The following is a 25,326-nucleotide window of genomic DNA, read 5'->3' on the forward strand; positions in this document are numbered from 1 at the left end:
GTCAAGTTAAAAAATTCAACAATGATGTAACTCCTTGGCCAGAACCAGTCTGTCAAATTACAGAATTTGAAGTCTGAGGTCAGGGAAATGCTCTTTAAGATAAACTTCTAGTGCAGGGGGTTCACCACATGAGTATAGGGATCAGTGGATGGGGCACAGGCTTCTGAAAGCCCCTGAACTTGTGTGCAGCATCCTCTGGACCTGCTAGCCAGAACCTGCCTGACTTCCCTTGCATTCAAAAAGATGAACAGCTAGCTGTAAGTCTAAGCATAGGCCGTTTGGGAGGCTCCTTTAGACCAGAAATACAAAACCAGACTTGGCTGCACGTTCAGGTTTTTACATTTTTTTTCCCCTTGAGGTTTCCAATTCTGCCCCTATCTATGTAAAATCTATAAAAGGAGAGTTTCTCTTGAAACTGATACATTAGCACTTGGCACAGTGTCGTTGAGCAAGTGCAACAGTCTGGGGGAAGGAAGTCATGAGTCTGAAACCAACTGTCCTGTGGTCAAGTAGAACATTAAGCCGATAGTCTTAGGGACCTAAGCAAGCGTCTGTCATTATTTTACCTCTCGGCCAACAGCCTCTTCCTGTCTGGACGTTTGAGGTCCTTTGTCAGTTTGTTGGGGTCCCTGGCCAGGTTCTTCCCCTAGTGAGCCTTTAGACTCCGCCTTTCCCGTCTTGATTTCTCCTCTTAGGAAGTCTCCTGGCTTCCCTCCCCCATCTCTCTCCCTCCCTCCTCCTCCCCTCTCCTTTTCCTTCTCCTTCTGTGTTTGTGTAGGCCAGATGTTGCTGTCTTTCTCTTCATTGTTTGAGACTAAAACTCACTCAACCTGGAGCTCATTGATTCAGCTAGACCAGGGCAACCTGCCTAATGCTGTGACCCTTTAATACAGTCCCTCATGTTGTGGGGACCCCCAAGCATAAAATTATTTTCGTTGCTACTTCATAGCTGTAATTTTGCTACTGTTATGATTGTAATGTAAATACCTGTATTTTCTGATGGTCTTAGGCAACCCCTGTAAAAGGGTTGTTCAAACCAGCCAGTGGTGGCGCACACCTTTAATCCCCGCATTCGAGAGACAGAGGCAGGTGGATCTCTGTGAGTTCGAGGCCAGCCTGATCTACAGATCAAGTTCTAAGACAGGATCTGAAGCTACGCAGAGAAATTCTGTCTTGAAAAACAAAACAAAACAAAACAAAACAAAAGTTTGACCCTCAAAGGATTGCAACTCACAGGTTGAAAACCACCGAGCCGGGCGGTGGTGGCGCACGCCTTTAATCCCAGCACTCGGGAGGCAGAGCCAGGTGGATCTCTGTGAGTTCAAGGCCAGCCTGGGCTACCAAGTGAGTTCCAGGAAAGGTGCAAAGCTACACAGAGAAACCCTGTTTTGAAAAACCATTAAAAAAAAAAAAAAAAAAAAAAAGGAAACCACCGAGCTAGACTCTGGCCAGCAACCCCAGGGATCCACCTTCTTCTGCCTCCCCAGTGCTGAGGTTACACATGCCGCATCTGGCTATTTATATGGGTGTTGCAAAGCCACGTTTAGATATACGCATTGAGTCATTTTCCTGGTCTCTTACCAGGTAGCCCAAGCTTGCTTGAACCTACAATCTTCCCGCCTCAGCCTCTCAAATGCTAGGATTACAGGTGTACACTACCATGTCTGGCTCAGCTCCTCTTTTGAAGGTGTTGATGCTTAAAACAAACAAACAAACATTTTATTAGCACATACTAATTATGCACAATAATGGTTTCATTATGACATTTTCATACATGCATATAATGTATTTTGATCATATTCACCATTATCTCTCTTCCCACTCTTCTTTTCTCTTCTTTCTTTCTTTCTTTCTTTCTTTCATTCGTTCGTTCGTTCATTCATTTTTTCTTTTTTTTTCTTTCTTTTTTGTGACAGGGTTTCTTTGTGTAGCCTTGGCTGTCCTGGAACTTGCTCTGTAGACCAGGCTGGTCTTAAACTCAGAGATCCACCTGCCTCTGCTTCTGGAGTGCTGGGATTAAAAGCATGCACCACTACCATGTGGCTAGTGTGTGTGTGTGTGTGTGTGTGTGTGTGTGTGTGTGTGTGTATCCATACATTTAATCAGTTACCTAGAGGAGCTTGGTAAGGGCTGTTTACAGGAGCATGTGCACCTTACCAGTGGCTACTACTGGAGAAAATATCTTGTCCTCTCTGCAGGAACCATTAACTGCTTATAGGACCTCAGGGAGGGCTGGGTCTTCATGAGCCGACCTCCTCTAACAGAATGTTGATGGAGTGAATCTTGTTTGGGTAATAACAAACAGCTGTGGAGAGCCATTCCCCACTCAGACGTCTGGGTTCTACAGCATGCCACCCTTTCCTCTGGCTCGTATCTTCTTCCTGTTCTCCTATACCCAGTGTTTCATGGGCCTTGGGAGATCAAAGTGTGCCACTCAATAGTCACTTGTGGTGTTCCGGTGCGGTGAGTTTAATGAAGTCTGACAAGGGCGCACTAGGCTGAGAGGCAGGACCTGGGCACTGGCTCCCCTCTGGGCTGCCCTCAGAGCGGTGCTGGGCTCCCACTGTGCGTTCAGTCCAGACTTCACTTTCCTGAGCTTGGAAACGATGGGACCATTGTCAACAGTACTACCAGAGGTGGCTCCTGCGTGGTGGAGGACTGCTTAGGAGCCGTGACTTCTGGGCTCTGCTGTGGATGACAGTCAGGCTCAATCTCAAGTACTGATTTGTCTGCTGTGGGCTGGGGTAGAGCCAGACATTTAGTCACGCATCCATCATGTATTTATGGAGTGCCTACCAGTCACAGGGCTCTGTTCTGGGCTCTGGAGCTATATCAGTGAGCAATGTGTGTATATGTGTGTATATATATATATAATACAATGTTGATTGAATTTCATCGTGACGAAAGTTAGGACACAGAGGGGAAAGACCGTGACTCCGGAGAAGTGACGTGACTTCCCCTAAACCACGCAGCTGGTGAGTGGATGTGGGTTTTCTGATTCTAAGTTGTATGGGCTTACCAACCTACCAAGGAGGGGGAGGGGAAGCAAGCCGGGAGAGGGGATTGAAGAACCGTGTTGATTGTGTGTTTGTGTTTATGTAAGAGCGAAAGCTTCTTTCTGTCAGGATGTACTATAAACAAAACAAGGGGAACCAGGAGAAGTGTTCGCCGTGCATAATAGACAAAGTTAATATTTTTATACACTTTCACAAATCAGTAAGAATTACACTCCAAAAATAAAACAGGGAAGGGTATTAGTATGTGATACGCATGGATAAAGTAGAAGAGACCAAAAATATGAAGAACCATAAACTCACTGGTGATAGAAGAAACGTTAATTAAAATAATGAGCTTTCCTTCCCTTTATCAAATGGGCGCTCTTTCAAAGGACGAGCTCCATGCTGATGGGGGTACTAACGGGATCTTTCAGACAAGCTTCAGCAGCCCATTTTAGGATGTTCTTAAATAGATCGATTCTTCTACTTTTTTAAAAATAACATAGATTTGAAAAGCTTTATAACTTTCAGTTTTTTTAACCATATTAACAGCGTCTTCCAGTTTTTCTAGAGTAAATGAATATGTATCCTTTTTATAATTAACAATATACATATATTCATTTTTTAAAAAAGACTACAGAAATAGAAGAGAAACGAAGAGATGTTTGTTGGTTTTACACGTATCAGAATAAGGTTCTCAACTCAGTAGGGGGCAGAGTTTATCATCTGCAGTTTCCAAAGTGTCACGCTGCCCTTCCTTCGCGTGCCCTTCTCTGTCCCTCTGTGGCTGTCCTTGTTTCAGCTCTTGTTTGGAGCCCTGTGCCTGTGCCATGCAGAGCTCAGCCCTTCATTGTTCATGTTCTCGATGGTGACGTGACCCGACCTAGCTCTACTCCCCAGTCTCTTGGGGTGACTAAGATAGAGTGATCCCAGGCCCATCCCCCTCCAGCCAAGCCAGGCTGCTGCCATGTGACTTATTGTTCTTTGGTGTTGAGGACTACTGCCCTCAGACTGCATCTAGTCATTTGTTTGTGCCCAGGCTTCAGTGGTGGGACAGAACGTAGGCTTGTGGAAATAAGTGGGTTTGGGTTTGGTCTCCCAGCACTTCATACACAAAGGATCAATGTGTGTGTGTGTGTGTGTGTGTGTGTGTGTGTGTGTGTGTGTGTGTGCGCGCGCGCGCGCGCAATCCCCAAGTGCCAAACAGATGCATGTGAGGCGTCAGATGTGTACCTGTTAATCAGTACATTGCTCTGTTTTTTTCTGAATTCCTGGGTTGTGACAGCTCAGAGTACCAGGAGTCAGTACAAGGGTTATTGTGAGAGTTTCAAAGCAAGATGAATTTTGACTCACTTAATTGAACAAAGAAATATGTTCCATGGCACTCTATTGACAGAAGCAATAATTATCCACCAAGGGTAGTGAACCTCCTCCTCGCTGGCACAGTGTAGGTAACCAATAAACACAGGGTGAATGGATGCGTGAGAAACCGGAAGCCAGGACAGGATGGCATCCCTCACTTCCTACTTGTCTTATTAGGCTCTCCAGCCCCTTCATCCCCTTCAATTCCGCTTGACACCATTCAGCTTTTACTTGGGACATGAGGTGGATGTCACTGTTTGTACCCAAGTGACGGCAAACATTAAATCATCTTCAAAGTAAACCAACTTGTGGGCTGAGACAATGTTCAAGAACATTCATTAAACAACCTGGGTCCATGTAGAAGGGCTGTCACTGTCATTTTCTCAATGTGTGTGTGTGTGTGTGTGTGTGTGTGTGTGTTGTTTTTTTGCTTTTTTTTTTTTTTTTGACAGGGTCTCATATAGTCTAGGCTGGCCTCAAGCTCCAGTGTAGCTCAGGATGACCTTGTTTTTTAATTCTTCGGCCTCTACATTCGAGTTATAGGTGCAGGTCATGGGTGCCACACCCACTCTTCGCAGTGCTGCTGGTCCATCCACCTGAGGGCTTCACGCACTCCAGGCAAACACCCCACCGACTGAGCCACACTTCCCGCTCCTCTTAGAGGTTGTCTAATTGTTTCTTGTGCCAGCTTTTACTTCCACACAACACCCCTCCCCCTTCCCTCCTTCCTCTGACGGAGGACCTGAGACACAGGTGGGAACCTCCCTAACTTCACGGGTTGCATCTGCTCTGTAGGCAGGAACGGGAGTGTGAAAGCAAATGTCACCGCGGCAGCCATAATTTAAGACGTCCTTTTAAAAAAAATTCCAATTTCATCATTTCACAGAAGAATAGATCAATATTTCTACAGTTAAGAGTTTAGTTAAAAACCCTGCTGTGCAATGAAATAATGCATCTGCTATTGGCGTAGAGCGACTGGGATGTTAATTCCTTGGTTTTGTGTCAGTTAAGGGCAAATTAGCCTTCCAGCACTAGTCATGACTCATTATGTCATTATGTAGAAGGCACTTACTGTACCTCCACTACTATGCAATTTAGATCCAATAAAAATTGTGACAGCGTTTTTATCCACTTCATTAAGCTACTAATTTCTTGTAAAAAAATGTACATTAATCTTTTTATAGCTTCATGCAGAGTGGCATATTTTTAGACTCTAACATTGATTAGGTCCTGGTTAAGAATAATTTTCACAGTACTTTTAAGAAATGTAAATAAAGTTACAATAATTTAATTTTTCAACATAGTTATGACAGTATTGATCTTCAAATGAACATGTTGGCTGAATTAAATGTGTAGCCCAAATGAAATACAGACTGAATATTTAAGCACGCAACAAATTACAAAGCCTGGGCTTAACAATGCTCTGCAAACAGAATGAAGGGAGGAAGCGTGAACCTCCACAGAAAATATTAATTGCTCATATTTTAAAAGATGTAAATGGGGACTTTCTTCTTTGACATCTGACTTTTCTTACCCAAATGTTTAAAAAATACAGTGAAGAAAGTCTTCCCCCTTTGATTTTTCATTCCTTGTGAAGTATTAATGGCGCTCCTGTCTCGCTGCAGTAAGGAAAGTACTCTGGGTTCAGAGGAGACGGTGTCCAGGCTCTTCAGTGGTCACTGCAGGTGGTCAAGGGGGCAAGGGCAGGGTTGGGCACATGTGACCTTGGTGGCCGAGCTGTTTCTCTTTGCTCCAAGGACACGCCCTCCCCAGTGTTTGCACAGTGCTGACAAAGCCGTGAGTCACGTCCTCACTGCCTGCCGGAAAGGTGAGCTCAGGTGGGTGGGTGGGTGTGAGCTGCCTCTGATGAGCTCACTTCTCAGATCCGGATCAGCCTCTCTCCGCCTATAACCTTGATCTCGCTGTGAGCTGGGCTCTGACTTTGCTCCTCTCTGCCTTCTCAGGCAAGGGAAACTCAGCTCTGACTTGTTCTGCTGTGCCGCTCCAGGGGCCATGCCAGTTGCTGCCGGGGCTGATGGCTGGTTAGACTCTACGGTGGGAGACAGACACTGTACGAATAGTATCATATTGAATTCAAAGACCCAGAATCCCAGAGGGTAGAGTGTCCCCTTCCTCAGTCGATTGCTGTCTCCTATGGGAAGGCTTTGTGCTGGGCCACTCTAGAATCTAGTTCTAGGCTCGAAGGCCTGCTGTCTTCCTGGAGAGAAGCCTCCCTGAGAGCCTCTGCCTCCAATACTGCAAAGTTCACTTCTTTTAATCTTCTGGATTTTCTGAGCCCTGTGTGTTTCCAGAAAAGGTGTTTTTTATTTTGTTTTGGTTTGATTTTTGTTTTTTCAAGACAGGGTTTCTCTGCGTAGCCCTGGCTGTCCTGGAACTCACTCTGTAGACCAGGCTGGCCTTGAACTCACAGAGATCCGCCTGCCTCTGCATGCATCACCATCACCTGGTAAGAAAGGGTTTAAGTCGAAGGTAGAAAGCATTTCCTGCCCGTAACATCTTCCCTTCTGGCCCCAGTGCAGGTCTGGACAGCGCGGTGCCGCCAGTCTGTCGCGAGATGAAAGACACTGCACCAGCCGGTGGTGACAGCAGCTGTGTCCTCTGGGTCCATTGACCAGGTGCCAAATTCCAGAGGTGTGGATTATTTAGGGGCAGAGGCAGCACATAGCCCAGGCATTTCTTTGGCCCATGAGTACTCTCTTGAAAGTCTGTTGGGCTGGCGATGGGTGCCCTGCTTTTGGCCTTCCCCGAGAGCCCTGCTTAAAGAGCCTCTTTCCCGGTGGCAGCATTATCTAAAGCCACTCCCTTTGGCCACCACCCCATCTGTCTCCCAGCTGTTCACAGCTGTGCCATGTTCCTGGGTGTGAAGCCAGATATGACTGGTGTTTTCATTTGTAAAGCTTGCCTTTTTTTTTTTTTTTTAAAGCAGTTTCATGTAGTCCAGGCTGGCCTCCGATTCCCTATGTAGCTGAGGATGACCTTGAAGTTCCTTGGTCCTCCTACCTCCATCCCGAGGGCTGAGATTATGCATGAGCCACCATACTTGGCTTATGCAGCGTTTGGGATCGAACCCAGGTTTCTATGCATGTTAGTCCAGCTCTCAACCAACCGAGCTATAGCCCTGGCTTTCATCTGCATAGTCTTTGCCTGTAAGGAGGCACAGGCTATCTTAGCCTTCATTGCAGAAGGGCATCTTCACTGCTGAGAGGCAGAGACAACCCAGACAGGCAAAGCAATTACAGTTATGCAGGTGGAATATGGTAGAGGCAGAAGCCAGGGTCTTGTGCTCTGGACGTCAGAGCTTACAACATGCTTTTGAGTGGGACAGAATAATGGCTCAGTGTTCAGACCTTAAGTTCAGTAGGTGAAGTCTGAAACTCCACTATTCCCCCTCCCGTATTACCTGCTTTCTCAGAATCTCTCCATCTTTTAAAAAAAAAAATGGGAATAACTACCTTTTAACTTCATGTGATTATGAGGACTAAGCAGAAAAATGTGAATTGATCTTGTGTGTAGAGCAGGGTAGTTGTGATTATTTTCATCATCATCATCATCATCATCATCACCATCATCACTGCTTATTTGTCCGCATCTTTCCATACCCCCATGCTGCAGGTACTCATGTGTTCCCTGATAATCACAATAGCTAACATCCACAGTGGGTGAGATGAGGCTGGGCAGTGCTTAGTGGGATCTCCTCCAAGCCTGCTCCTGAATTGCTTCCTGCCTGTGCCCAGCAGCACTTTTGCCAAGGTTCCAGCCTTCTTCCTTCCCTGCAAGAGTCCAGGCTTGGGGGTGCTGAGTTTCATGGCTGGGTGGTTGATCTCCTGGTCTCAAGGATAACCTGACTCAGTGGCTGAGGAAGTCAGTTCCAGTCTACAAGAGGAGCCTGGTAGTGCCCCAGGCACGCACCGCACCTCTCCCTCCAGGAAGAGCTGATGTTCTGGGGTCACAGAATTACTCCCCATAGAGAGCCCTCTCTGCTTAAGTATAGGATTTGGTATGTGCTGCTGTCTTCAAGGCAGCCTGGGGACTGGCGGGAGGTTAAGTTCTGTTTCTTTGCACAACAATGGCTCCTCTGAGGTTTCTATAAATACTCAATCAGTTCCCTATTATGACAACATGAAAGAGTAGTTGGTTGCATCTTCCTAATTAAGACTTGAAGAGAAGTCAATGGCACCTAGAAACACTACACTTCTGTGCTTCACTATACTTCACTCTCCTGCAGCCTCCTCTTCCTTGCATCCCGTGGTCCTCTCCACAGGGCACAGCTGTTAGCCTGGCCCCAAGGTTCTCAGGCAGGCCTGGATCCTTGTGCCCTGAGCATCAGTGGAGGGAGGAGGAAGCTGTGGGCTGCCCCTCCCCACTAAGCTGGGAAGTCCCAGAGAAGGAGAGGTTTCAGTTTGTGGTTTCTTTTGCCAGATGGCATTTGATACGAATATTGATGTTAATGGCGTTTGGATAATGACACTGTCTGTGGCCAGGGCTTTATTACTGTTATGAGCAGCACAGTCCTGGGGGGGAGGGGTAGCCATTCGGTTTAGTTACCTTTGTGTGTGTGTGCTGCAAATGTTTAACAGACAATTACCAGGAGGCTGTGTTCTAGGGGGTTTGGGTGATTCCTGGCTTCCCAGGCAGGTCCTGAAGTCAGCCCGTATGGTGGGGCAGAGGTGCCTTGGAGGGACTAATGGCTGAGGTTACCCACTTTCCTTTCGTGCACAGATAGGTCACCCAAGCTTTCCCCAGCATTCCCACTCTTGGAGGGTGAACTCCATTGCAACCTCTCTCCATAACCAGATACATCAAAACCCTACCTTTTACACTTCCGGGGATGGGGGGCTTGAGATTCTTCCTATTAAAAATGAATAATAAAATCCTCCGCTTTCATCCTAATGGGGTTAGTAGGAGGTGCTTAGCTTTTTATAGCTACCTAGCTGATCGAAAAAGGCAGACAAAGCCATCACAAAATTAAGGAAGAGGTCATCGTTATAAGACCAGAGACTGGAGTCTTTTAAAAGCATTTCTGGTCTTAATTCAAAGCGCCTCTCTGGAGTGCTTTGGGAAGCAGGCCCATGGGTTTCCTTTGCAGAACCAAAGCTTTGGCAAAGAAGGGACCACGTAGCAGGCTCCTCTTGGAGTCCTGCAGAAGGATCGGTCCCTTCAGGGCAGAGATGACACTTCCAAGACAGATTGTCTGGCCGATGGTTAGGCCTGATTTCCTATATCCTGCAAAAGCTTGACCCTTGTGAGAAATGAATGAACGAATGAATTAGGACCGCAGGTGTTTTTGGAGTCTTGTCAAATGGCTTCAGAGACAGAGCTGGTGGTTGCTATGGACCAAATGCTCCTGGGATCTTAGCTATCCGGAGTACATGGGAAATCAAGAGGCTGGGCAGAACTTCTGGAAATAGCTTTGAAATGGATTGTTGTGTGAGCTCCTGCTGTGGACGGCCCGGCTCCGGAATCAGAATACAAAACAGACGAGATGCTCTTTCACTCCTTTCAGACTAATGATTTTGTCCTTTTTCCCTCTTCTTCTCACTTTATTTCTTCATCTATAATATCTGCAAGAGGGCAGCCAGACTAATAAAACGGTGCTAAGCTTGACTAATGCCAGCCATTGATCCGAGGGTGGGACCCGATTAATCAATGGGATTTTAGCCGTGTTTGCTCCCCCAAGGGACAGGAGGCCCAAAGACAGCTCTTGCCCCCAGCAGAAGGGAGGATCCCCGGGTCTCCATCTGTGAGTTCTGGGAGCAGGCAAGATGTGGGTGCCTGCCCCCCAGGAGCAGTCTTTGTGACCTTTTCAGAGATGCTCCCAGGGTGTTGGCTGTCTGTTTTGGGGTACTCACTTGCTCTGGCTATGTGATGCTACTGAAGAGTTTGCCGGGCTCTGGGGATAGGTGTCTAGAATAGGGAAAACCTCACTAGACACACAAGGCACATTTTGCATAGGCAGAGGCCTGGGAAATCATTCTCTACTTTTCCTTGCAGTATACTAGGGGAGAGTGAGGCTGACAGAGGGAAAGACTGGGCCAAAGACCCTGCAATGTCCTCTCTCCCCTCCCTGTGTGTCTAAGGCTGAGTAGAGTTAGAAATGGCACAGCCAACAAACGATTGACATAAGCAATTATAGAGAATTTAGGCTGAGTGTGGATACCCAGACTGAAGAGTTCAGTTTAAGAAAGTTATATTAAAAAAAAAAAAAAAAAAAAAAAAAAAAAAAAAAAGACTGAGCTGGGTATGGCGGCTCATACCTTTGGTTCCAGTACTTGGGAGGCAGAAGCAGGTGGATTTTTGTGAGTTCAAGGCCAGCCTGATCTACATAGTGAGTTACAGGACAGCCAGGGCTACAAAGTGAGACCCTCTCTCAAATAGATAGATAGATGATGGATGGGTGGATGGATGGATGGATAGATAGATAGGTAGATAGATAGATAGATAGACAGACAGACAGACTAGAGGGGGTTTCCACAAGATGGCTCAGTATGTAAAGGAGCGTGCCATCTAGCCTGACAACCTGAGTTTGATTCCCAGGATCCACATGGTGGAAGGTGAGAGCTAACATACGTTATCCTCTGACCTCCACACACATGCTATAGTGTGCCTGCATGCACATACATGCACATGCACGCACTCACACACACACAAAATATGAAAATAGTCTAGAGAGTAGGGAATGTAGCTCATTAGTAGAGTGCTTGCCAAGGATGCATAAACCCCTGGGCTTGATGTTCAGTACCACATAAGCCAGGAGTGGATTCATGCCTGTAATCCTAGCACTCAGGAGGATCAGAAGCTCAAGGTAATCCTTGGCTGTATGTGGCATTTAAGGCCATCTTACATGATACCATGTCTCAAGACAAAACAAGACCAAAAATAAAAAGGCTGGACATTTCTTTTATTCCTTGTCTTTTGGCTGTGTGTGTGTGTGTGTGTGTGTGTGTGTGTGTGTGTGTGTGTGTGGTGTGTGTGGTGTGTGGTGTGTGTGTGTGTGTGTGTGTGTGTGTGTGTATAATAAAAATTTAAAGTTTCCATTTAGTTTATGCAGAGATAGGAGCCATTGGGAAGGATGGCAAATGCCTATAATTACAGCACTTAGGGATTAGATGTAGGAAAATTCAAGACTCAAGGCCATCTTCAGCTGTGTATTGAGTTCCAGGTCAGCCTGGGCTCCCTGAGAGTTTGTCTCAAAACAATGAAGGAAATGAGATGGGGTGGGGGCTGGAGAGACGGCTCAGCTGTGTAGAGCGCTTGCTGCTTGTTGAGAGCCAAGGCTGGTCCCCAGCACCCACACTGCACCCGTAACTGCTGTGACTCCAGTTCCAGAGGAGCCAGCGCCCTCTTCTGGCCTCCTTAGACACCGCACACACGGTGCACATGCATATATGCAGGCTAAGGTTCAAACATATAAAATAAAATGAGTAAATCTTTTTTTTTTTTTTAAATTGAGTGTTATTCTGGGTGTGGTGGCACACACCTTTAATCTCAGCCCTTGGGAGGCAGAGGCAGTCAGGTCTCTGTGAGTTTGAGGCCAGCCTGGTCTACAGAGTGAGTTCCAGGCAGCCAGAGCTACATCGTGAGACCCTATCTCAGACAAACAAACAACAAAAAATTTGAGCATTTCAAGCCTTACAAAAGCCCAGGTGTGAGCTAAACCTTGATGTTGGTGACTTTTTGTTGTTTATTGTCTTGGGGTGGTGGTGCAGATGGAACCCAGGGCCTCCACCAGTGCTAGTGAAGGGAGCAGGCATGAGCATCTTGGCTTAAGTACTGCCATTTTGAATTCAGACTCCATTTTACCTGTAGGGTGAAATGAAGTTCAGGTTCCCAAATCCTAGGGGAACTGAGAACCTTCCAATAGCTGACCAACCTCCTCCCTAAACCAGAGAAATAGTTGTTATGTGTCTTTAGTTCTCTAGAAACATTATGGCTGTTCCTAACAACAGAAAGAACAAATGATCTGATTGGTTGGACTAAAAGACTTGCATAGTATGTCGGTTGACAATGATGGAACACACAAGGAAAGCCCCTGACTTCTAAATCCTGATTGGTGAAAATTGTAATTGTAACTTGGTAACAAATATTTCTGGTTTCTGTGCTTACAAACCCCACTCCTGCCCCTGCTCGGGGCTGTCAGGAGAAACAAGGGTCCCGAGTCCTTGTCCTGCAGCCCTGATCGATCGATCAGTGACCCGCTTATGTGGTGATTTAATTCAGATCTTTGGAACCCACAAGTGTTCTCTCACTCCTTCCTCAAGGTGCACAAGGGGCTCGGTGTAGCATTAGATCATGACTCTATCCCTGAGTTATATCTCCAGTTCTAGTGATGACCATTTCTCTGCTTGTCTTCATTATTTTACACCCAAATGCTTGTTTCTTTTGTTTAAACTTTATATAAGTAGAACCACACTGGATATGTGCTTTTCTCTGATTTTTCTCTTTGATTCAACAATACAGAAACCATCTATTCTGTAGAGAGTAGCTGAATTTGATTCATTTTCCTTGCTATTATATTTTTTTCTTTTTCCTTTGCATGGAATTCTTTTCAATCTTTTGTGTTTGTGTGTGAGTTCAGTGCATGCATGCCATGACATATGTGGAATTCAGAGTACGACCTTGGGTATTGGTCCTCACTGTCCACCCTGTATGAGGCAGGGTCTCCTGTTTCTTGCTGTTTACACCAGGGTGGCTGCACTAGACTTCCAGACATTCTCCTGTCTCTGCCTCCTATCTTTCAAGTGGGACACTGGGGTGACAGATGTTCCTCTGTGTCTAGCTTTGTGTGGGTTCTGGATCTGAACTCCGAGTCTCACCACTGAGCTGTGTCCCCAGCCCATAAAAATTATTCCAAAAAGCCTATTAGAATCCTGCCACATGAACTGGAGTATGAGATAGCACATCTTCAGGGTGGGTGTTGGATGCCCCAAAGAGTCTTTTGTTTGTTTGTTTCTTCCTTTTTTAAACCTGGTCCTGACTTTTCATTTTATTTTAAGCTCCAGAGACCTGATTATTTCATGAATTACCTCTAAATACCCACCAGTTTGGGGAACACACGATTGTGCTAGGATCCACAACTCCATGGTGGAGGGTGGGGACAGGTAAATAACAGGATCCCTGATGGAATGCAGCTGTTTTATCTATCTGATGATATCCCCAAGGCTCACAATCAATATGCTTTCCAGTGAACGGAGGAGTAAAGCTTTCTGCACAGGCCTCTGTAGCACACACACGTTTCCCTAGTAGTGTGATATACAGATCTACTGGTGGCCATTCACCGTTCCCTTGGTAATGTGGAGGGTTGCCACATATGTGTGGTGGTGCATGCCTGCAATCCTGGCACTCCTTGACTCAGACAGGGGGATCATGAGTGGGTTTCAAGTCAGCCTGCGCTGTATCCTCTTGATGGAGACATCAAGGGTCTTGACCACCCTTGGGTCACTGTATCTTACATTCAAAAACACTATAGAAGAAATGGCTGTGTGAACCCGAGACTCTACGTGTCTCCAGAGATCCTGTAAAAGGAGTCTGGGGAAGAGAAGTCTGCTAAAACAAGCAAAGTCATCAGTGTGCCTCGGTGGGGAGTGCCTTTGCCTTTGGTTGAGGGTTTATGGCCACCCAGGCCTCTGCAGATGGCTCTGAGCCTGGGGCTGCATGTAACGGGTGTTTTTCTGTCCCTCCAGCCAGCTCCCAAATAAGGACACAGAGATTCTTACTAATTATGAAATCTCAGCCCATAGCTTAGGCTTGTTCCTAACTAGCTCTCATAACTTAAATTACCCCATATTTATTAATCTACATTCTATCACGTGGTGTTACCTCTCTGCCATCTTGTGCCTCCTGTTTCCTCTCCATGTCTTCTGGCTTCTCTCTTGAGCCTAGATTCCTCCTCCTCTTCCTTTCTCTCCCCGGAAAAACCGCCTGTACCTCCTGCCTCGCTATTGGCTGTTCAGCTTTTTGTCACACCGATCACAGCGATGCACCTTCACACAGTGTACACGTACACCCCACAACAGCTGCCGACTCTCTCCAGCGGCTCTCTCAGTTCCTTCTGCTGAGTGGGGAGAAGTGGACAGCCATCTTTGCTGTCCCTGTCCGCTGGGCTGGCTGGATTGCAGCCTTCTGGGCTCTTTCTTTACCCTCCGACCCTCAGCTTATCTAGCACACCCAAGCATTGGGCAGCCCAGTAGCAGCCACAGATGTAAACTTGTGCTCCATGGGTGGCTTTCAAGTATCTATTTCCTTATTTAAAGCTCATCATTTAAAGAAATACATAAGTACAGTAAGACAGTCAAGGCTTACGGAGAAGTCTATGAAGGTTCCCACAACTCTCATGGAATCCATGCCCAAAGTAAAAGACCAGTGTAGATCCCCCCTATTTGGGGGCGGGGAGAGGATCAACAGGATTTCATGTGTCCAGGATGGCCTCAAACTCCTTATGTAGGATGACCCTGAACTTCTGACCCCCCTGCCTCCACCCCCAGAGTGTTGGAATTTCTGCTGTGTTCCACCATGCCTGTTTATGCAGTACTGGGAATGGAACCCAAGGCTTTGAGCATGCTAGACTAACGCTATCAAGAGAGCTACATCTCCTGCCCATCTCTGTAATTAAACAAAAAATAGTTTACTGTGTGTGTGCGTGAATGTGTGTGTGTGTGTGTGTGTGTGTGTGTGTGTGTGTGAGAGAGAGAGAGAGAGAGAGAGAGAGAGAGAGAGAGAGAGAGAGAGTCAGTCAGTGGACAAAGTGCTAGAATTGATTTTTTTTTCCACTTTGTGGGTGGTCTCAGGGTTTGAACCCATGTTGTCAGGCTTGGCAGCTGGCGCCTTTACCTACTGAGCCATCTTTCCCGTCTGATGTAATTTTTAAGTATGTATTTACTTGTGAGGTTGTTCATTTAATCAAGCTTCCCTAGAAGATATGAATCCTAAGACTGTTTTGACTACCAAGGTCGTCGGTGAGCGTTACTTGGGTGAGTGGAGACTGGGTGAGTCCTGGGGAGTTACTGGCTGGAGGAAAAGACTACTTTTTTTTGCTTGACTTGGTCCAGGTCTCAGTACAGATCTGGTTCCAAGGTCTCGGGTAAACACTACAGGCATCCCCAGCCCGACCCACAGCAAGTGGGGAAGAGCCTAAGGAGGCGCCCCGCAGGGAGGCCCGCCTTCCTGGAAAGCCACGCTTGGAATTGTCTTCAAAAGCTGCAACGCAGCCCCCGGAGTTTGAGCACGAATAAATCATTAGCATTTTATTTACAGTTCTGGGTTTACAATTCCTAGAAAATGATCCTGCTGTTCAGAGCGGATCTCTGCTTTGCGGGCTTCCGCAGCGCCTCCTTCCATCTCCCCTGTCTGGGGGACCAGATTGGCTCTTTGCTTGGAGAGGGAAAGAATGTGGGGCAAGTGGTCTGGAGAAGGAGGGTGCGACGACCCTGAGTCCCGAATTTTCCGATGACCAGAATGAAGGAGTCGTGTCCCCCCACCCCCCTCACCCCCACTCCCTGGTTTACGGGGAAAGGAGGTTTGACCCAGAGTGACCCGGGAGATGAGGTCACACAGCTGGAGCTGGACTCTGACAGGCCCAGAGTCCTGGCTTCCAAACCAGCCAAGAAAGCGCAGAGACCAGGGAGCCTCTGGCTCTGGGGCGGACTCGAGTCCCCGACGGCACCCGCGGCACCCGCTAGATGGCAGCCTCGGTCTCCGCCGGGGACCAGTCGGCCGCGCTAGCCAGTCCGGCTGGAGGCCCCGAGGGTGGCTCAGTAGGAGAGCGTCTTTGGCACCCAGGAGCCCCGCTTGCAGGATGGCCCAGAGAAGGGAGGGGCTGGGAGCTGCCTCGCAGCTGGGATGGAGCGTCCGCTTGGAAGGCTGTGATGGCTGACCCGCGCCACCTGCCCTGCTTGGGCAGTGACAGATGTGAGACCAGGGCGAGAGAGAGGGCGCCTTGGATCCAGGCTGCCAGACTGGGAACCCATGGCGTGACTCCTGCAGCCCCACCGGCTGTAGTTAGATTTGGTCCCCATCCATGGTGGAGACTTCTCGGTTCTCAGCTGTTTCCAGAATTGAGTGATCTGTGCCTCACACTATCCTGGTTCTCCTCTGAGCCTAAAGGATGCCCCCCCCCCCCCCCCGGATCCACAATGCCCAGCCACAGTCACATCTTCGGATAGACAGAGATTGGAACATCATCTCTGAGGCCAGTGAGACTTGGGGTCCTGGGCCCAGCTACGGAGACAGGCAGTACACACAGAGAACCTGGTGTTGTGGGAACCCTGCTTTTCCTAAGAGGGAGCGGGACCCAGGGAGTTGGCTCTGTCCTTGGAGTGTGAATTCGTGAGGTCATATTATTGCTCTCCTTCTGTTAGGTTCAAAGTCTTAGGATCTCTAGCTTCAAGGGCATTACTGTTCCAGATCTGCCTCCTGGGCAGATGAGGTCAAGATAGGCCCCCTTGCCTCCTCTCCAGTCCAACCCCTTTCCCCTCTAAGAGAAGGAGACCTCAGCCTGCCCCGGGCCTGGCCTACCTGCCGTCTGTCACCATTTCTTCACTGTGATTCAGATTCCGGAAAAGTGGGCTCTGTCCCCCACCTTGGAAGTGGGGGTGTTCAGGCTTGCTTTTGCTACAGTGGTTGGAACGGTTCTGCTCTCCCACTCCAGAACTCCAGCTGCCTCAGAGCCTTCGAAAAAGACTTTTCCACTTGAATTAAAAGTTCTGCATTATTTATTTAGTTTGTGTGTACGAGCATATGTGTTCTCAGGTCATCTCACCCACTCACTGGCTTCCTTACTTTAGATCCTCAAGTCCTTCAAAGCTTTGGGCTTATTTTGAGAATCGCCTGCAGCCTTGATCCCAGGGTGCAATGGACCATTTGGCCTCAGGAGTGGAGCTGGGTGTCTGGGAACATGGGTCTCCTTGGGTGAGGGAGGGCCCCTAGGCCATCCTTTCCCTACAGGTCAAGCTAGAGGAAGGGCAGTTGGGAAACGGAACTGGGAATGCTCCCTGATCTTCCCAGTCACCCCTAAGGAAAGCTGTGCAGCCTGCTAGCCAGTGCAGGAAGGTGTGGGGAATTGCTATCCACCACATGGCCTCGGTTAACATCACAATTTCCACGACAGAGCTGCTCTCTAATGGAGCCTGTCAACTCAGCTTAGGCCGCAATGGCTCAGAGCACACTGCCTGCAGCCCCAGGATGTGGGTTCCGAGGCATTAACCCTGCCCCGTGCACTGAGGATGCAGAGCCTGCAGAATGTGATTTCGAAGGGGGCCCAGCACCTATCAGGCTCACCATCAAATTATTGGGGAATCACTTCACACTGCCCTGCAATCGCCCAGCAGACAGTGGTGGGGAGGGGGTGGGGGTGGAAATGAGTCCCCCCAGGGGTCCCAGCACCGGTACTAACCCCAGAAAGATCTCTGAACCCTTTACTCACCAGAAGGCCCCTTTGACAGCACTCAAGGGCCTAGAGGCAGCCATCTTTATTGGCAAAGGGAGAGGCTGTTCAGAGCTGGGGGAGTCACTCCTGAAAAGGGGGTGGGGTAGCCAAATAGTCTGAAGCTCTGTTTCTTGCTCTGCACCACTTGCTCGGCTTCCCCGAGCCCGCAGGTGAGGAACAGAGGAGGGAAAAGGTGACAGAGTTCACATCCCAATGCTGCCTCTCCAGGAGTGATGGATGGCTGTCTGCTCAGGCAGGGGAGCGCCTGTCTGAACAGTTAGTTCCTTCTGTGGGACTCAGCCTCCCACACGGGAGCTGGAGCCTCTGCAAACCAAGTGCCCGAAGTGCCAGGGAGTGTGACTCGGGACCAGTTACCTCCGTCAGTCATTTGAGTGCTGAGACCATCCCTTTGGCTCTCATGAGACTCTGTGCCAGTCTTCACCCCATCTATCTCTGGCTATGGGCTCACCTTGATTATTTTTGTTTAATATAGTTTTATTGTCCAGGCTGGCTTTGAATCCAGGACAAGGGATGGAATTACAGGTGTACTCCCAGCTCTTGAATTCTTTTTTTTCTTGAATTTTTTTTCTCTGTGTAGCTTTGTGCCTTTCCTGGAACTCACTCTGTAGCCCAGGCTGGCCTCGAACTCACAGAGATCCACCTGGCTCTGCCTCCCGAGTGCTGGGGAGTGCCACCACCACCGGGTGCTCTTGAATTCTTTAACACAAAGCCAAGGAGTCTTTTGTCCCCCATTCCTTGAGGCTCAGGAGACACCAGGACTCAGGTGAGTTTTCTTTTGTTCCATTGGGCTAAAGAGCAGTCTGCCCCTGACCAGGATGGAGGTTGGTACTGGGCCAAGTTTTCCCTTAAGGGGAATGCATTTTAAAGTTCCATTAATTGAGGGTCCTAGTTAATTAGTTAATTGCAGGAATTAGATTTCATTTTGTTTGTCTTTTCTCTCTAAAATATTCTTAGTGGGTTTTTCACAGCTAGGAATTCTGAAATCCAAGCTTAGGGGTAGGACCTGAGGGCTGTGGGGGCTGACTTAGGGAGAGAAGTGCCTCCTTTGCGGAGGGGGTTTTGTTTTGCAGCATGGCTCCTGTAGAGTCTCAGCTTAGAGTTCCAGGGTCAGACTTATGGGGTGCTACCAATCCTAGGGACCCAGCTGCCTAACCATGACCTCACTAATAATAACAATGATGAACATGATAAAACACAAGGCTGGAGTGATGGCTCAGAGATTAAGAGCATTTGCTACTTTCACAGAGGACCAGGGTTCAATTCCCAGCACCCACAGTGTAACTCACAACCATCTGTAACCCCAGTTCCAGGGGATCCAACAGACACTTGTGGTACATATACATGCATGCAGGCGAAACATTTGTACACATAAAGTGAAACAAATTGACAAATAATTAAAAGATAATAAAACAGGCCACTTGTTTTTCTCGGGCCTCCGCCACACGCCAGAGACAGTGTATTTGATGTCAGTTCCCCCATTCTGTCTTCAGAGCACCCCTAGTGCACGGGTGTTGTTGGTGTTCCCATTTCACAGTGGTGGAAACTGAGGGCCAGGCGGGCTACTCAGCATGGGTAAGGTGATACAGCTGGACAGGCAGGCACAGAGGCAGACGTTAGCCCAAGACTTCTGATTTCAAAGCCTTGGATCTCAGCACTTGGCTCTCGCTACAGGAACTGCTGTCGTCTTGTGGCAAAAGCATGTGTGTGTGTTTGCAAGTTTCACAAATATTTGGTTTTGCCTCCGCCATTCTCTGAAAACAGAGAAAAATGAGAACGATGATACAACAACAACGATGTGAGCCTCCCACTCCCCCGGGGGTCAGGCAGATCTGAGAAGGAGAAACCTGTGGGTTCCACCACTGGCTTCTGGAGGGAGCGAGTGCCTAGGGAGGGCTTTCCCGCGACCATCGTCGCCGTGAAGTCACATGAGTGTCTCCCATGTACTACCTCGATGGTTCTCGTTGTGTCGCCAAGCCTAGCTGGGGCTGGACAAACCCGAAACCTTCCCTCAGCACCCCCAAATGCTTGCCTTTCATCTCTGTAAGGATAGAGAAGGTACCTTGGTGACAGAGCCCTGTGTGGGCTGCTCAGCTGAGCCGGCTGGGAGTTGGCCCAGAGCCATGGAGTGTGAGAAACTTTCAAATTTCAAAACCGCCCTGGGCCAATTTAATAAACTTCTGCCACCTCCATCCTCTCCACAGTTTTGAATTCTCAAATACTCACACCCCCCCCATCTAAGATGTGCACAGGAATGGAAGAAGTTTGGAATGTTAATAATGCAGAATTTTACAGCATAGCAGGGTGAATTCTCAAGGGGTAATGGTTAACATCTGCTTTCTCTTTTCCCAAGATAACAATGAAGAAACCAATCCACACAGCAAGCAGGAGTGTGAGAGATGAGCCACCCGTCCCTCTGAAAAGGGGTAAGTTGTCCTCAGATGCAGCACTAGGCACAATAACCAAAACACTTGAGTGTAGTAAGATTGACAGTACAGGGGGATGGGGGCGGGCACAAACCAAAGTCAGTTTCTCAGGGGGCACCGTCTGGGCTGTATACAAGACCTTTTCTTCCAGGGGGTCTGAAAGATGGCAAGAAACACTCTACTTCCTCCCAGTGGGACAATTCTTAGCAATCAGCATCAGAGCTGTGGTCCTGACATGTCCTCTGGGAACAGCAGGATGCTTTGTGTCAGAAGGTGACAAAGCTAGAGCTCCCGTTCTGTTCTAGATACAGGCTCAGGAGTACCCAGGGCTCCGAGCATGCCCTCTTTGCGGGTTTCTGTATTTCCTTTGTTACAAGTGCCCTCTGTGAGCCCCGGAAACATAAGAACCTAGGTCGAGTTCCAGAACTGGGGAGCACAATGCTGGTCTAGTGGGTAGGGGGTTGCTGAGGATACAAAGTAGCTGGAGTGTAGCTGGAGAAATGAATTGATGGTTAAGAGCACCCAAGCTGGGTTCCCTGAGCCCCTGTCTGGCGGCTCACAGCCTCCTGTAACTTCAGATCCAGGCTGTCTGACATCCTCTTCTGGCTTTTGTAGGCACACACAGATACGTACAAACAAAAAATAAAATTGAAGTGTAAAGAAGTAGCTAGAGCCCACACCTGTTTTCTGACATTTGTTTTATCCCCCTGTCCCCTGTTTCTGAGATGGGTTCTGGCTGTGTAGCCTAGGCTGACCTCAAACTCACTATGTAGCACAGGATAGCTTTGAACTTGAGATACCCCTCCTGCTTCAGCTGCCCAAGCACTGGCATTGCAGTTAGGAGCCACCACCGTCAGCTCATCTGATTTCTTTTGAGTTTCTCATTTTGGTGGAGAAAAAGTTCAGTGACTTGGAACAGCTGACTTGGAATATAATTTCTCATCTACCCCTGCCCTCTGGGCTCCCTTGAACAGTCCTGTGGAGATGGTCCAGATACAAATCCTGAAGCAGCACAGACATCCTTTTTCAGGGACTCTCTGGGTCAGTTTTACCAGTTTTAAAAAAATGACCCAAAAGTTATTTTTAAAAATGAAGGGTGCCAAGCTTGTGTTTGCAGCTATGTAAGGGTTTTTTTTTTTTTTTTTTTTTTTTTTAAATCACACTCCCTCTTTCTTTCTTTTTGCTGAAGCAAAGACTAAGGCTCCCCCGTGATGCAGTGGTAGCACCCTGAATCTCAGAGAAAGGTGAAGGGATGAATGGCCAAGCTGTCCCGCACAGATGCAGTTGGGGATCTTGGAAACCCTGAACCAACGCTCAGGCTCCTCTCTCTTGCTTGCATAATGCAATTTAAATCCCTTGTTAATTTCCAGGTCGGGTTTCATTCATGAGGATAATCTTTAATTGATGTTAAATATAGGGATCAAGTGAAGCGCATTATTTCTTTTTTACAAAGTGCTAATTGTTCGTGTTCTCATAAATTATTTTCTCCTCTTGTGTAGCGGGTCTTATGAAAGAACGTTCCAGCCAGTGCTTTTAACCTCATCATCTGAATATTATCCTGTAATCTTCAGGTCGTTTAGATCCTTCCTGTGCACATGAGTCTCACGTCACCCTCCAGAGTGTTGAGAAGAAAGACGAGCTGTGGAACGTGCGTACATATGGGTGGCTCGCAGACGCTAAAAATATTTATATCCAAACATTTTAAACTTTAAGCAGATCTTTTCAGCTGCTTCTGTTCCTGCAAAGACCCTTGAGAGTTTCAGCCCAAAATGACTCTTTTAATTGAATTTAAAAACATTTTTTTTTTTTTCCGGAGACAGACTCTCTCACTGTCTGAGCTGTCTGAGGTGGCCCAGGGTGGCCTCAGACTCATAATCTTCCTGCCTCCACCTCCCAACTATTGGCATTACAGGTGTGCAATACCATGGTCAGCTTTCAATTAATTGATTAATTAAATTAATTAATTAGCACTCGTCTATTTATTGATTTTGAGCATGTGCCACAGAACACGCATGTTGGTGGGAAGGCAACTTGGGAGTCTGTTCTCTCCTTCTATCACGTGAGTCTGGGGAATCGAACTGAGGTCATCAAGCTTGGGAGCAAGTGTCTTTACCCTCTGAGCCATCTGCTCAGCCCTTTCATTTTCGTTTTAATTTTGCTGTTTTTGACACTTACAGGGACAGCTCGGTGGCGTTGTGTTCACACGGCTATGCCACCACCACCACCACCCTCCCCCTCCAGAGTCCAAAGCCCTCTGCACCTGTGAGTGACAGCCAGTTCCCGCCATGCCCCGCGGGCAGTGCTCTCCTCCCTGACTGGGACATGGTTCTAGGAAGTCCCTTACAGAAGGAGCCGTGTACAGTATTTGTCCTCTCTTTCTTTCCTCCTTTCTTTGGTTTCTCTCCTTTTCTTTCTGTGCTGGCTGGTCTTCTGTCAACGTGACACACAAACTGGAGGTATCTGAGGGGAGGAATCTTAATTGAGAAAATGCCTCTGTAAGATCCAGGTGTACGGCATTTTCTTAATTAGTGATTGATGGGGGAGGGCCCAGCCCATGGTGGGGGGTGCCATCCCTGGGCTGGCGGTCCTGGGTTCTATTAGAAAGCAGGCTGAGAAAGCCATGGGGAACAAGCCAGCAAGCAGCACTCCTTCATGACCTCTGCATGGGCTCCAGACTCCAAGTTCCTGCTCTGTTTGAGTTCTTGTCCTGAGTTCCTTTGAAGATCAACAGTGAGGTGGAAGTGTAAGCCGAATAAACCCTTTCCTCCCCAACTTGCTTTTTAGTCATGATGTTTTATCACAGCAATAGTAATCTTGACTAATACAGTTTCTTTCTTTGACATAGGGTCTCACTATGCAGCCCTGAACTCACTCTGTAGACCAAGCTGGCCTCACACTCACAGAGACCTGCCTGCTTCTGCCTCCTGATTTCTGGGATTAAAGGTTTGTGCCTGACCTAATTTTTTCTTTCTGACAGTGTTCTATGTAGCCCACGCTGGCCTTGGGCTCACTATGCAGCCAAGGATCACCTTGACTTTCTTATCCTTCTGCTTTCATCTTTGAGCTAAGTTTAAAACAAAACAAAACAAACAAACAAAAACAGTTTTAGAAGGACAAATACTGGTCAAGCATCTGTTGTGTGACCTGGACAGATGTGAACAAACATCTGTTTATGAGAGACAGGGCACAGGTCGCTGGCCAAAAAAACAGTTCTATCCGGGACTAGCTTTGTAAACCAACACATTTGTTGGGGTTACTTACAGGAACATGAGTGATTCAAAACCTATCCCAGAGTGGGGTGGAGGTCCCAGCACCAGATCTTTGGCTGTAGGTCCTACCCTGGGTTTAGAACCAGAGAGGATGGAAGGCTGTGCCAGGCACCGACTTCTGATGTTGGGGTTTGTGTGGTCCTGGTTCGGTCAGAAAGCTTCCTGCGCCCGCGGAGGAAGCCAGGCACCTCTGTTCTTTCATCCCTTCTGTGATTATTTATGAACGGCTTACCATGGCCAAGTTCTTCCTGAAGCCCACTGCCTGCCCGAGAATGGCACTGTAGCACCGCCCAGGCCTGCACCCTCTAATTCCTACCCAAGGCAGAGCCCCTCACGACCTGTCACAGCTTCCTGGTGTCTGCTTGTGGCAGGATCTATTTTTGACGCAAGAATGCATTTTGTTTTTTGTTTTGTTCTTTTTCTATTCCCCAAGTTTGCAGCCTGCCCTTCACATTATTCTGCCTCTGGGATTCCTGTGCAGGGCCAAGCAGGCGTGATTGAAGGGATGATATGGTCACTTCTGTAAGAGTCAAGCTCCTTGAAGAAATGGTACTGCACATGTTAGTGGGGAGTTTCTTGGAAAGTGAAGGGGTTGGGGAGGATAGAATGGGGGAGCCTACTAGATTGCAGGGACTCAGGTTCAGGGCAGATATGATCCCAGAGCACTGGCTGAGTGGCATGGAGGCAACAGAGCTGTCTGTCATGGGAGGGTATGATGATGGGACTGCCATGGCTCCATCTTCTTGGGTCCAAGTAGATGACTTAAGCTTGATGCTGCCCAAGATCCCAGCATCCTGGAACCACCCTGGTCTAGGGATAAGCCCTGGTGATGATATTAAGTTTCCTATAGTTTAGAGGGATGTAGACCCCCCTCCCCCACCATATGGACTTAAAGAAAATGAAAATATTCCTTGGACTTGCGTTTGAAAATTGAGACTTAATACCTGCTATGCTGTCCATGTCAGTAGCCCTGCCCCAGGGGAACACTGAGTAGGTGTTGGGAACTGCTTGTTTGATAAGTATGTACACCATCCAGAGAAGTTCAAGGTCACAGGTTGGAGATGGGATGTTTTCAACTGTGACTGTACCCCTTCCTCCCAGCACCCCTACCCCCAGTGCCCTCCCTTCAGGATCCCATGTATATTATGCTGGGTTCAAACTATACAGGCATATATAGCCTTGAACTTCTAATCTTCCAATACCGCATGCTGGGATTACAGGCGTGCGCTAACACACCTGGTTTATGGGGTGCTGGGGATCAAACCCAACGGCTTCATGTGTGTTAGACAAGCCCTCTGCCCACTGAGCAACATCCCAGCCCACTATTGAACTGTTTAAATGGCCTGTATCTGTACAGGTAATGCCTTAACCCATTCGCTTCTACCTTCTAGCTTATTTCAGTTTAAAATTTTACTTTAAAATTTGCAATGCCCTGGGATTGAACTGTACTACAGAGCTACAGTTCCAGCCTTGTTGTTTTTGTTTTATTTCTTTGAAACAAGGTCTTTCACTGTATAGCCCAGACTGGCCTCTAATTCACTTTATAGCCCAGACAGACCTTTGTATTCTCTTGCCTCAGTCCTCTCAGTGTTGAGATTGCAGGTACCACCACACCCACACATTCCTTTATGTTTACTTATTAATTATTCTGGGATGTATGCGCGTGTGTGGAGGTCAGAGGACACTGTTGGGAGTTGGTTCTCTCCTTCCACCCTGTTGAGGCCAGGTCTCTTGTTTCTGCCACGCTATGTACTCCAGCTCTCAGGCTGCTGGAAGGTTCTTCTGTCTCTACCCCCTGTCTCCCTGTAGGTGTG

The 25,326-nt window shown here is 47.8% G+C and overlaps 1 protein-coding gene and 1 long non-coding RNA gene across 4 annotated transcripts in view; one reads left to right on the top strand and one right to left on the bottom strand.

Annotated features, from left to right (window-relative positions):
* Rragc (Ras related GTP binding C) overlaps positions 1 to 22,147 on the top strand; it is a 48,184-nt gene extending 26,037 nt beyond the window's left edge. Inside the window, exons 7-8 of one of the 3 annotated variants that reach the window (XM_059254929.1) lie at positions 20,171 to 20,243; positions 21,743 to 22,147. In XM_059254929.1, the coding sequence (XP_059110912.1) occupies positions 20,171 to 20,220 (50 nt within the window). In that variant the 3' untranslated portion in view covers positions 20,221 to 20,243; positions 21,743 to 22,147. Of the gene's footprint in view, positions 1 to 20,170; positions 20,910 to 21,742 lie in introns of those variants that run through there. The other 2 variants (XM_059254931.1, XM_059254932.1) reach the window with 2 other exon arrangements.
* On the bottom strand, positions 19,239 to 20,623 carry LOC131904022 (uncharacterized). Its single transcript, XR_009377656.1, has 2 exons — positions 20,338 to 20,623; positions 19,239 to 19,571 (listed from the first exon to the last, which is right to left on the bottom strand). It is a non-coding gene; the product is annotated as an uncharacterized LOC131904022 (long non-coding RNA).
* Positions 22,148 to 25,326: the final 3,179 nt, after the last annotated feature.

This window comes from Peromyscus eremicus, chromosome 2 (genome assembly GCF_949786415.1).
Source record: "Peromyscus eremicus chromosome 2, PerEre_H2_v1, whole genome shotgun sequence".
NCBI lineage: Eukaryota > Metazoa > Chordata > Mammalia > Rodentia > Cricetidae > Peromyscus > Peromyscus eremicus.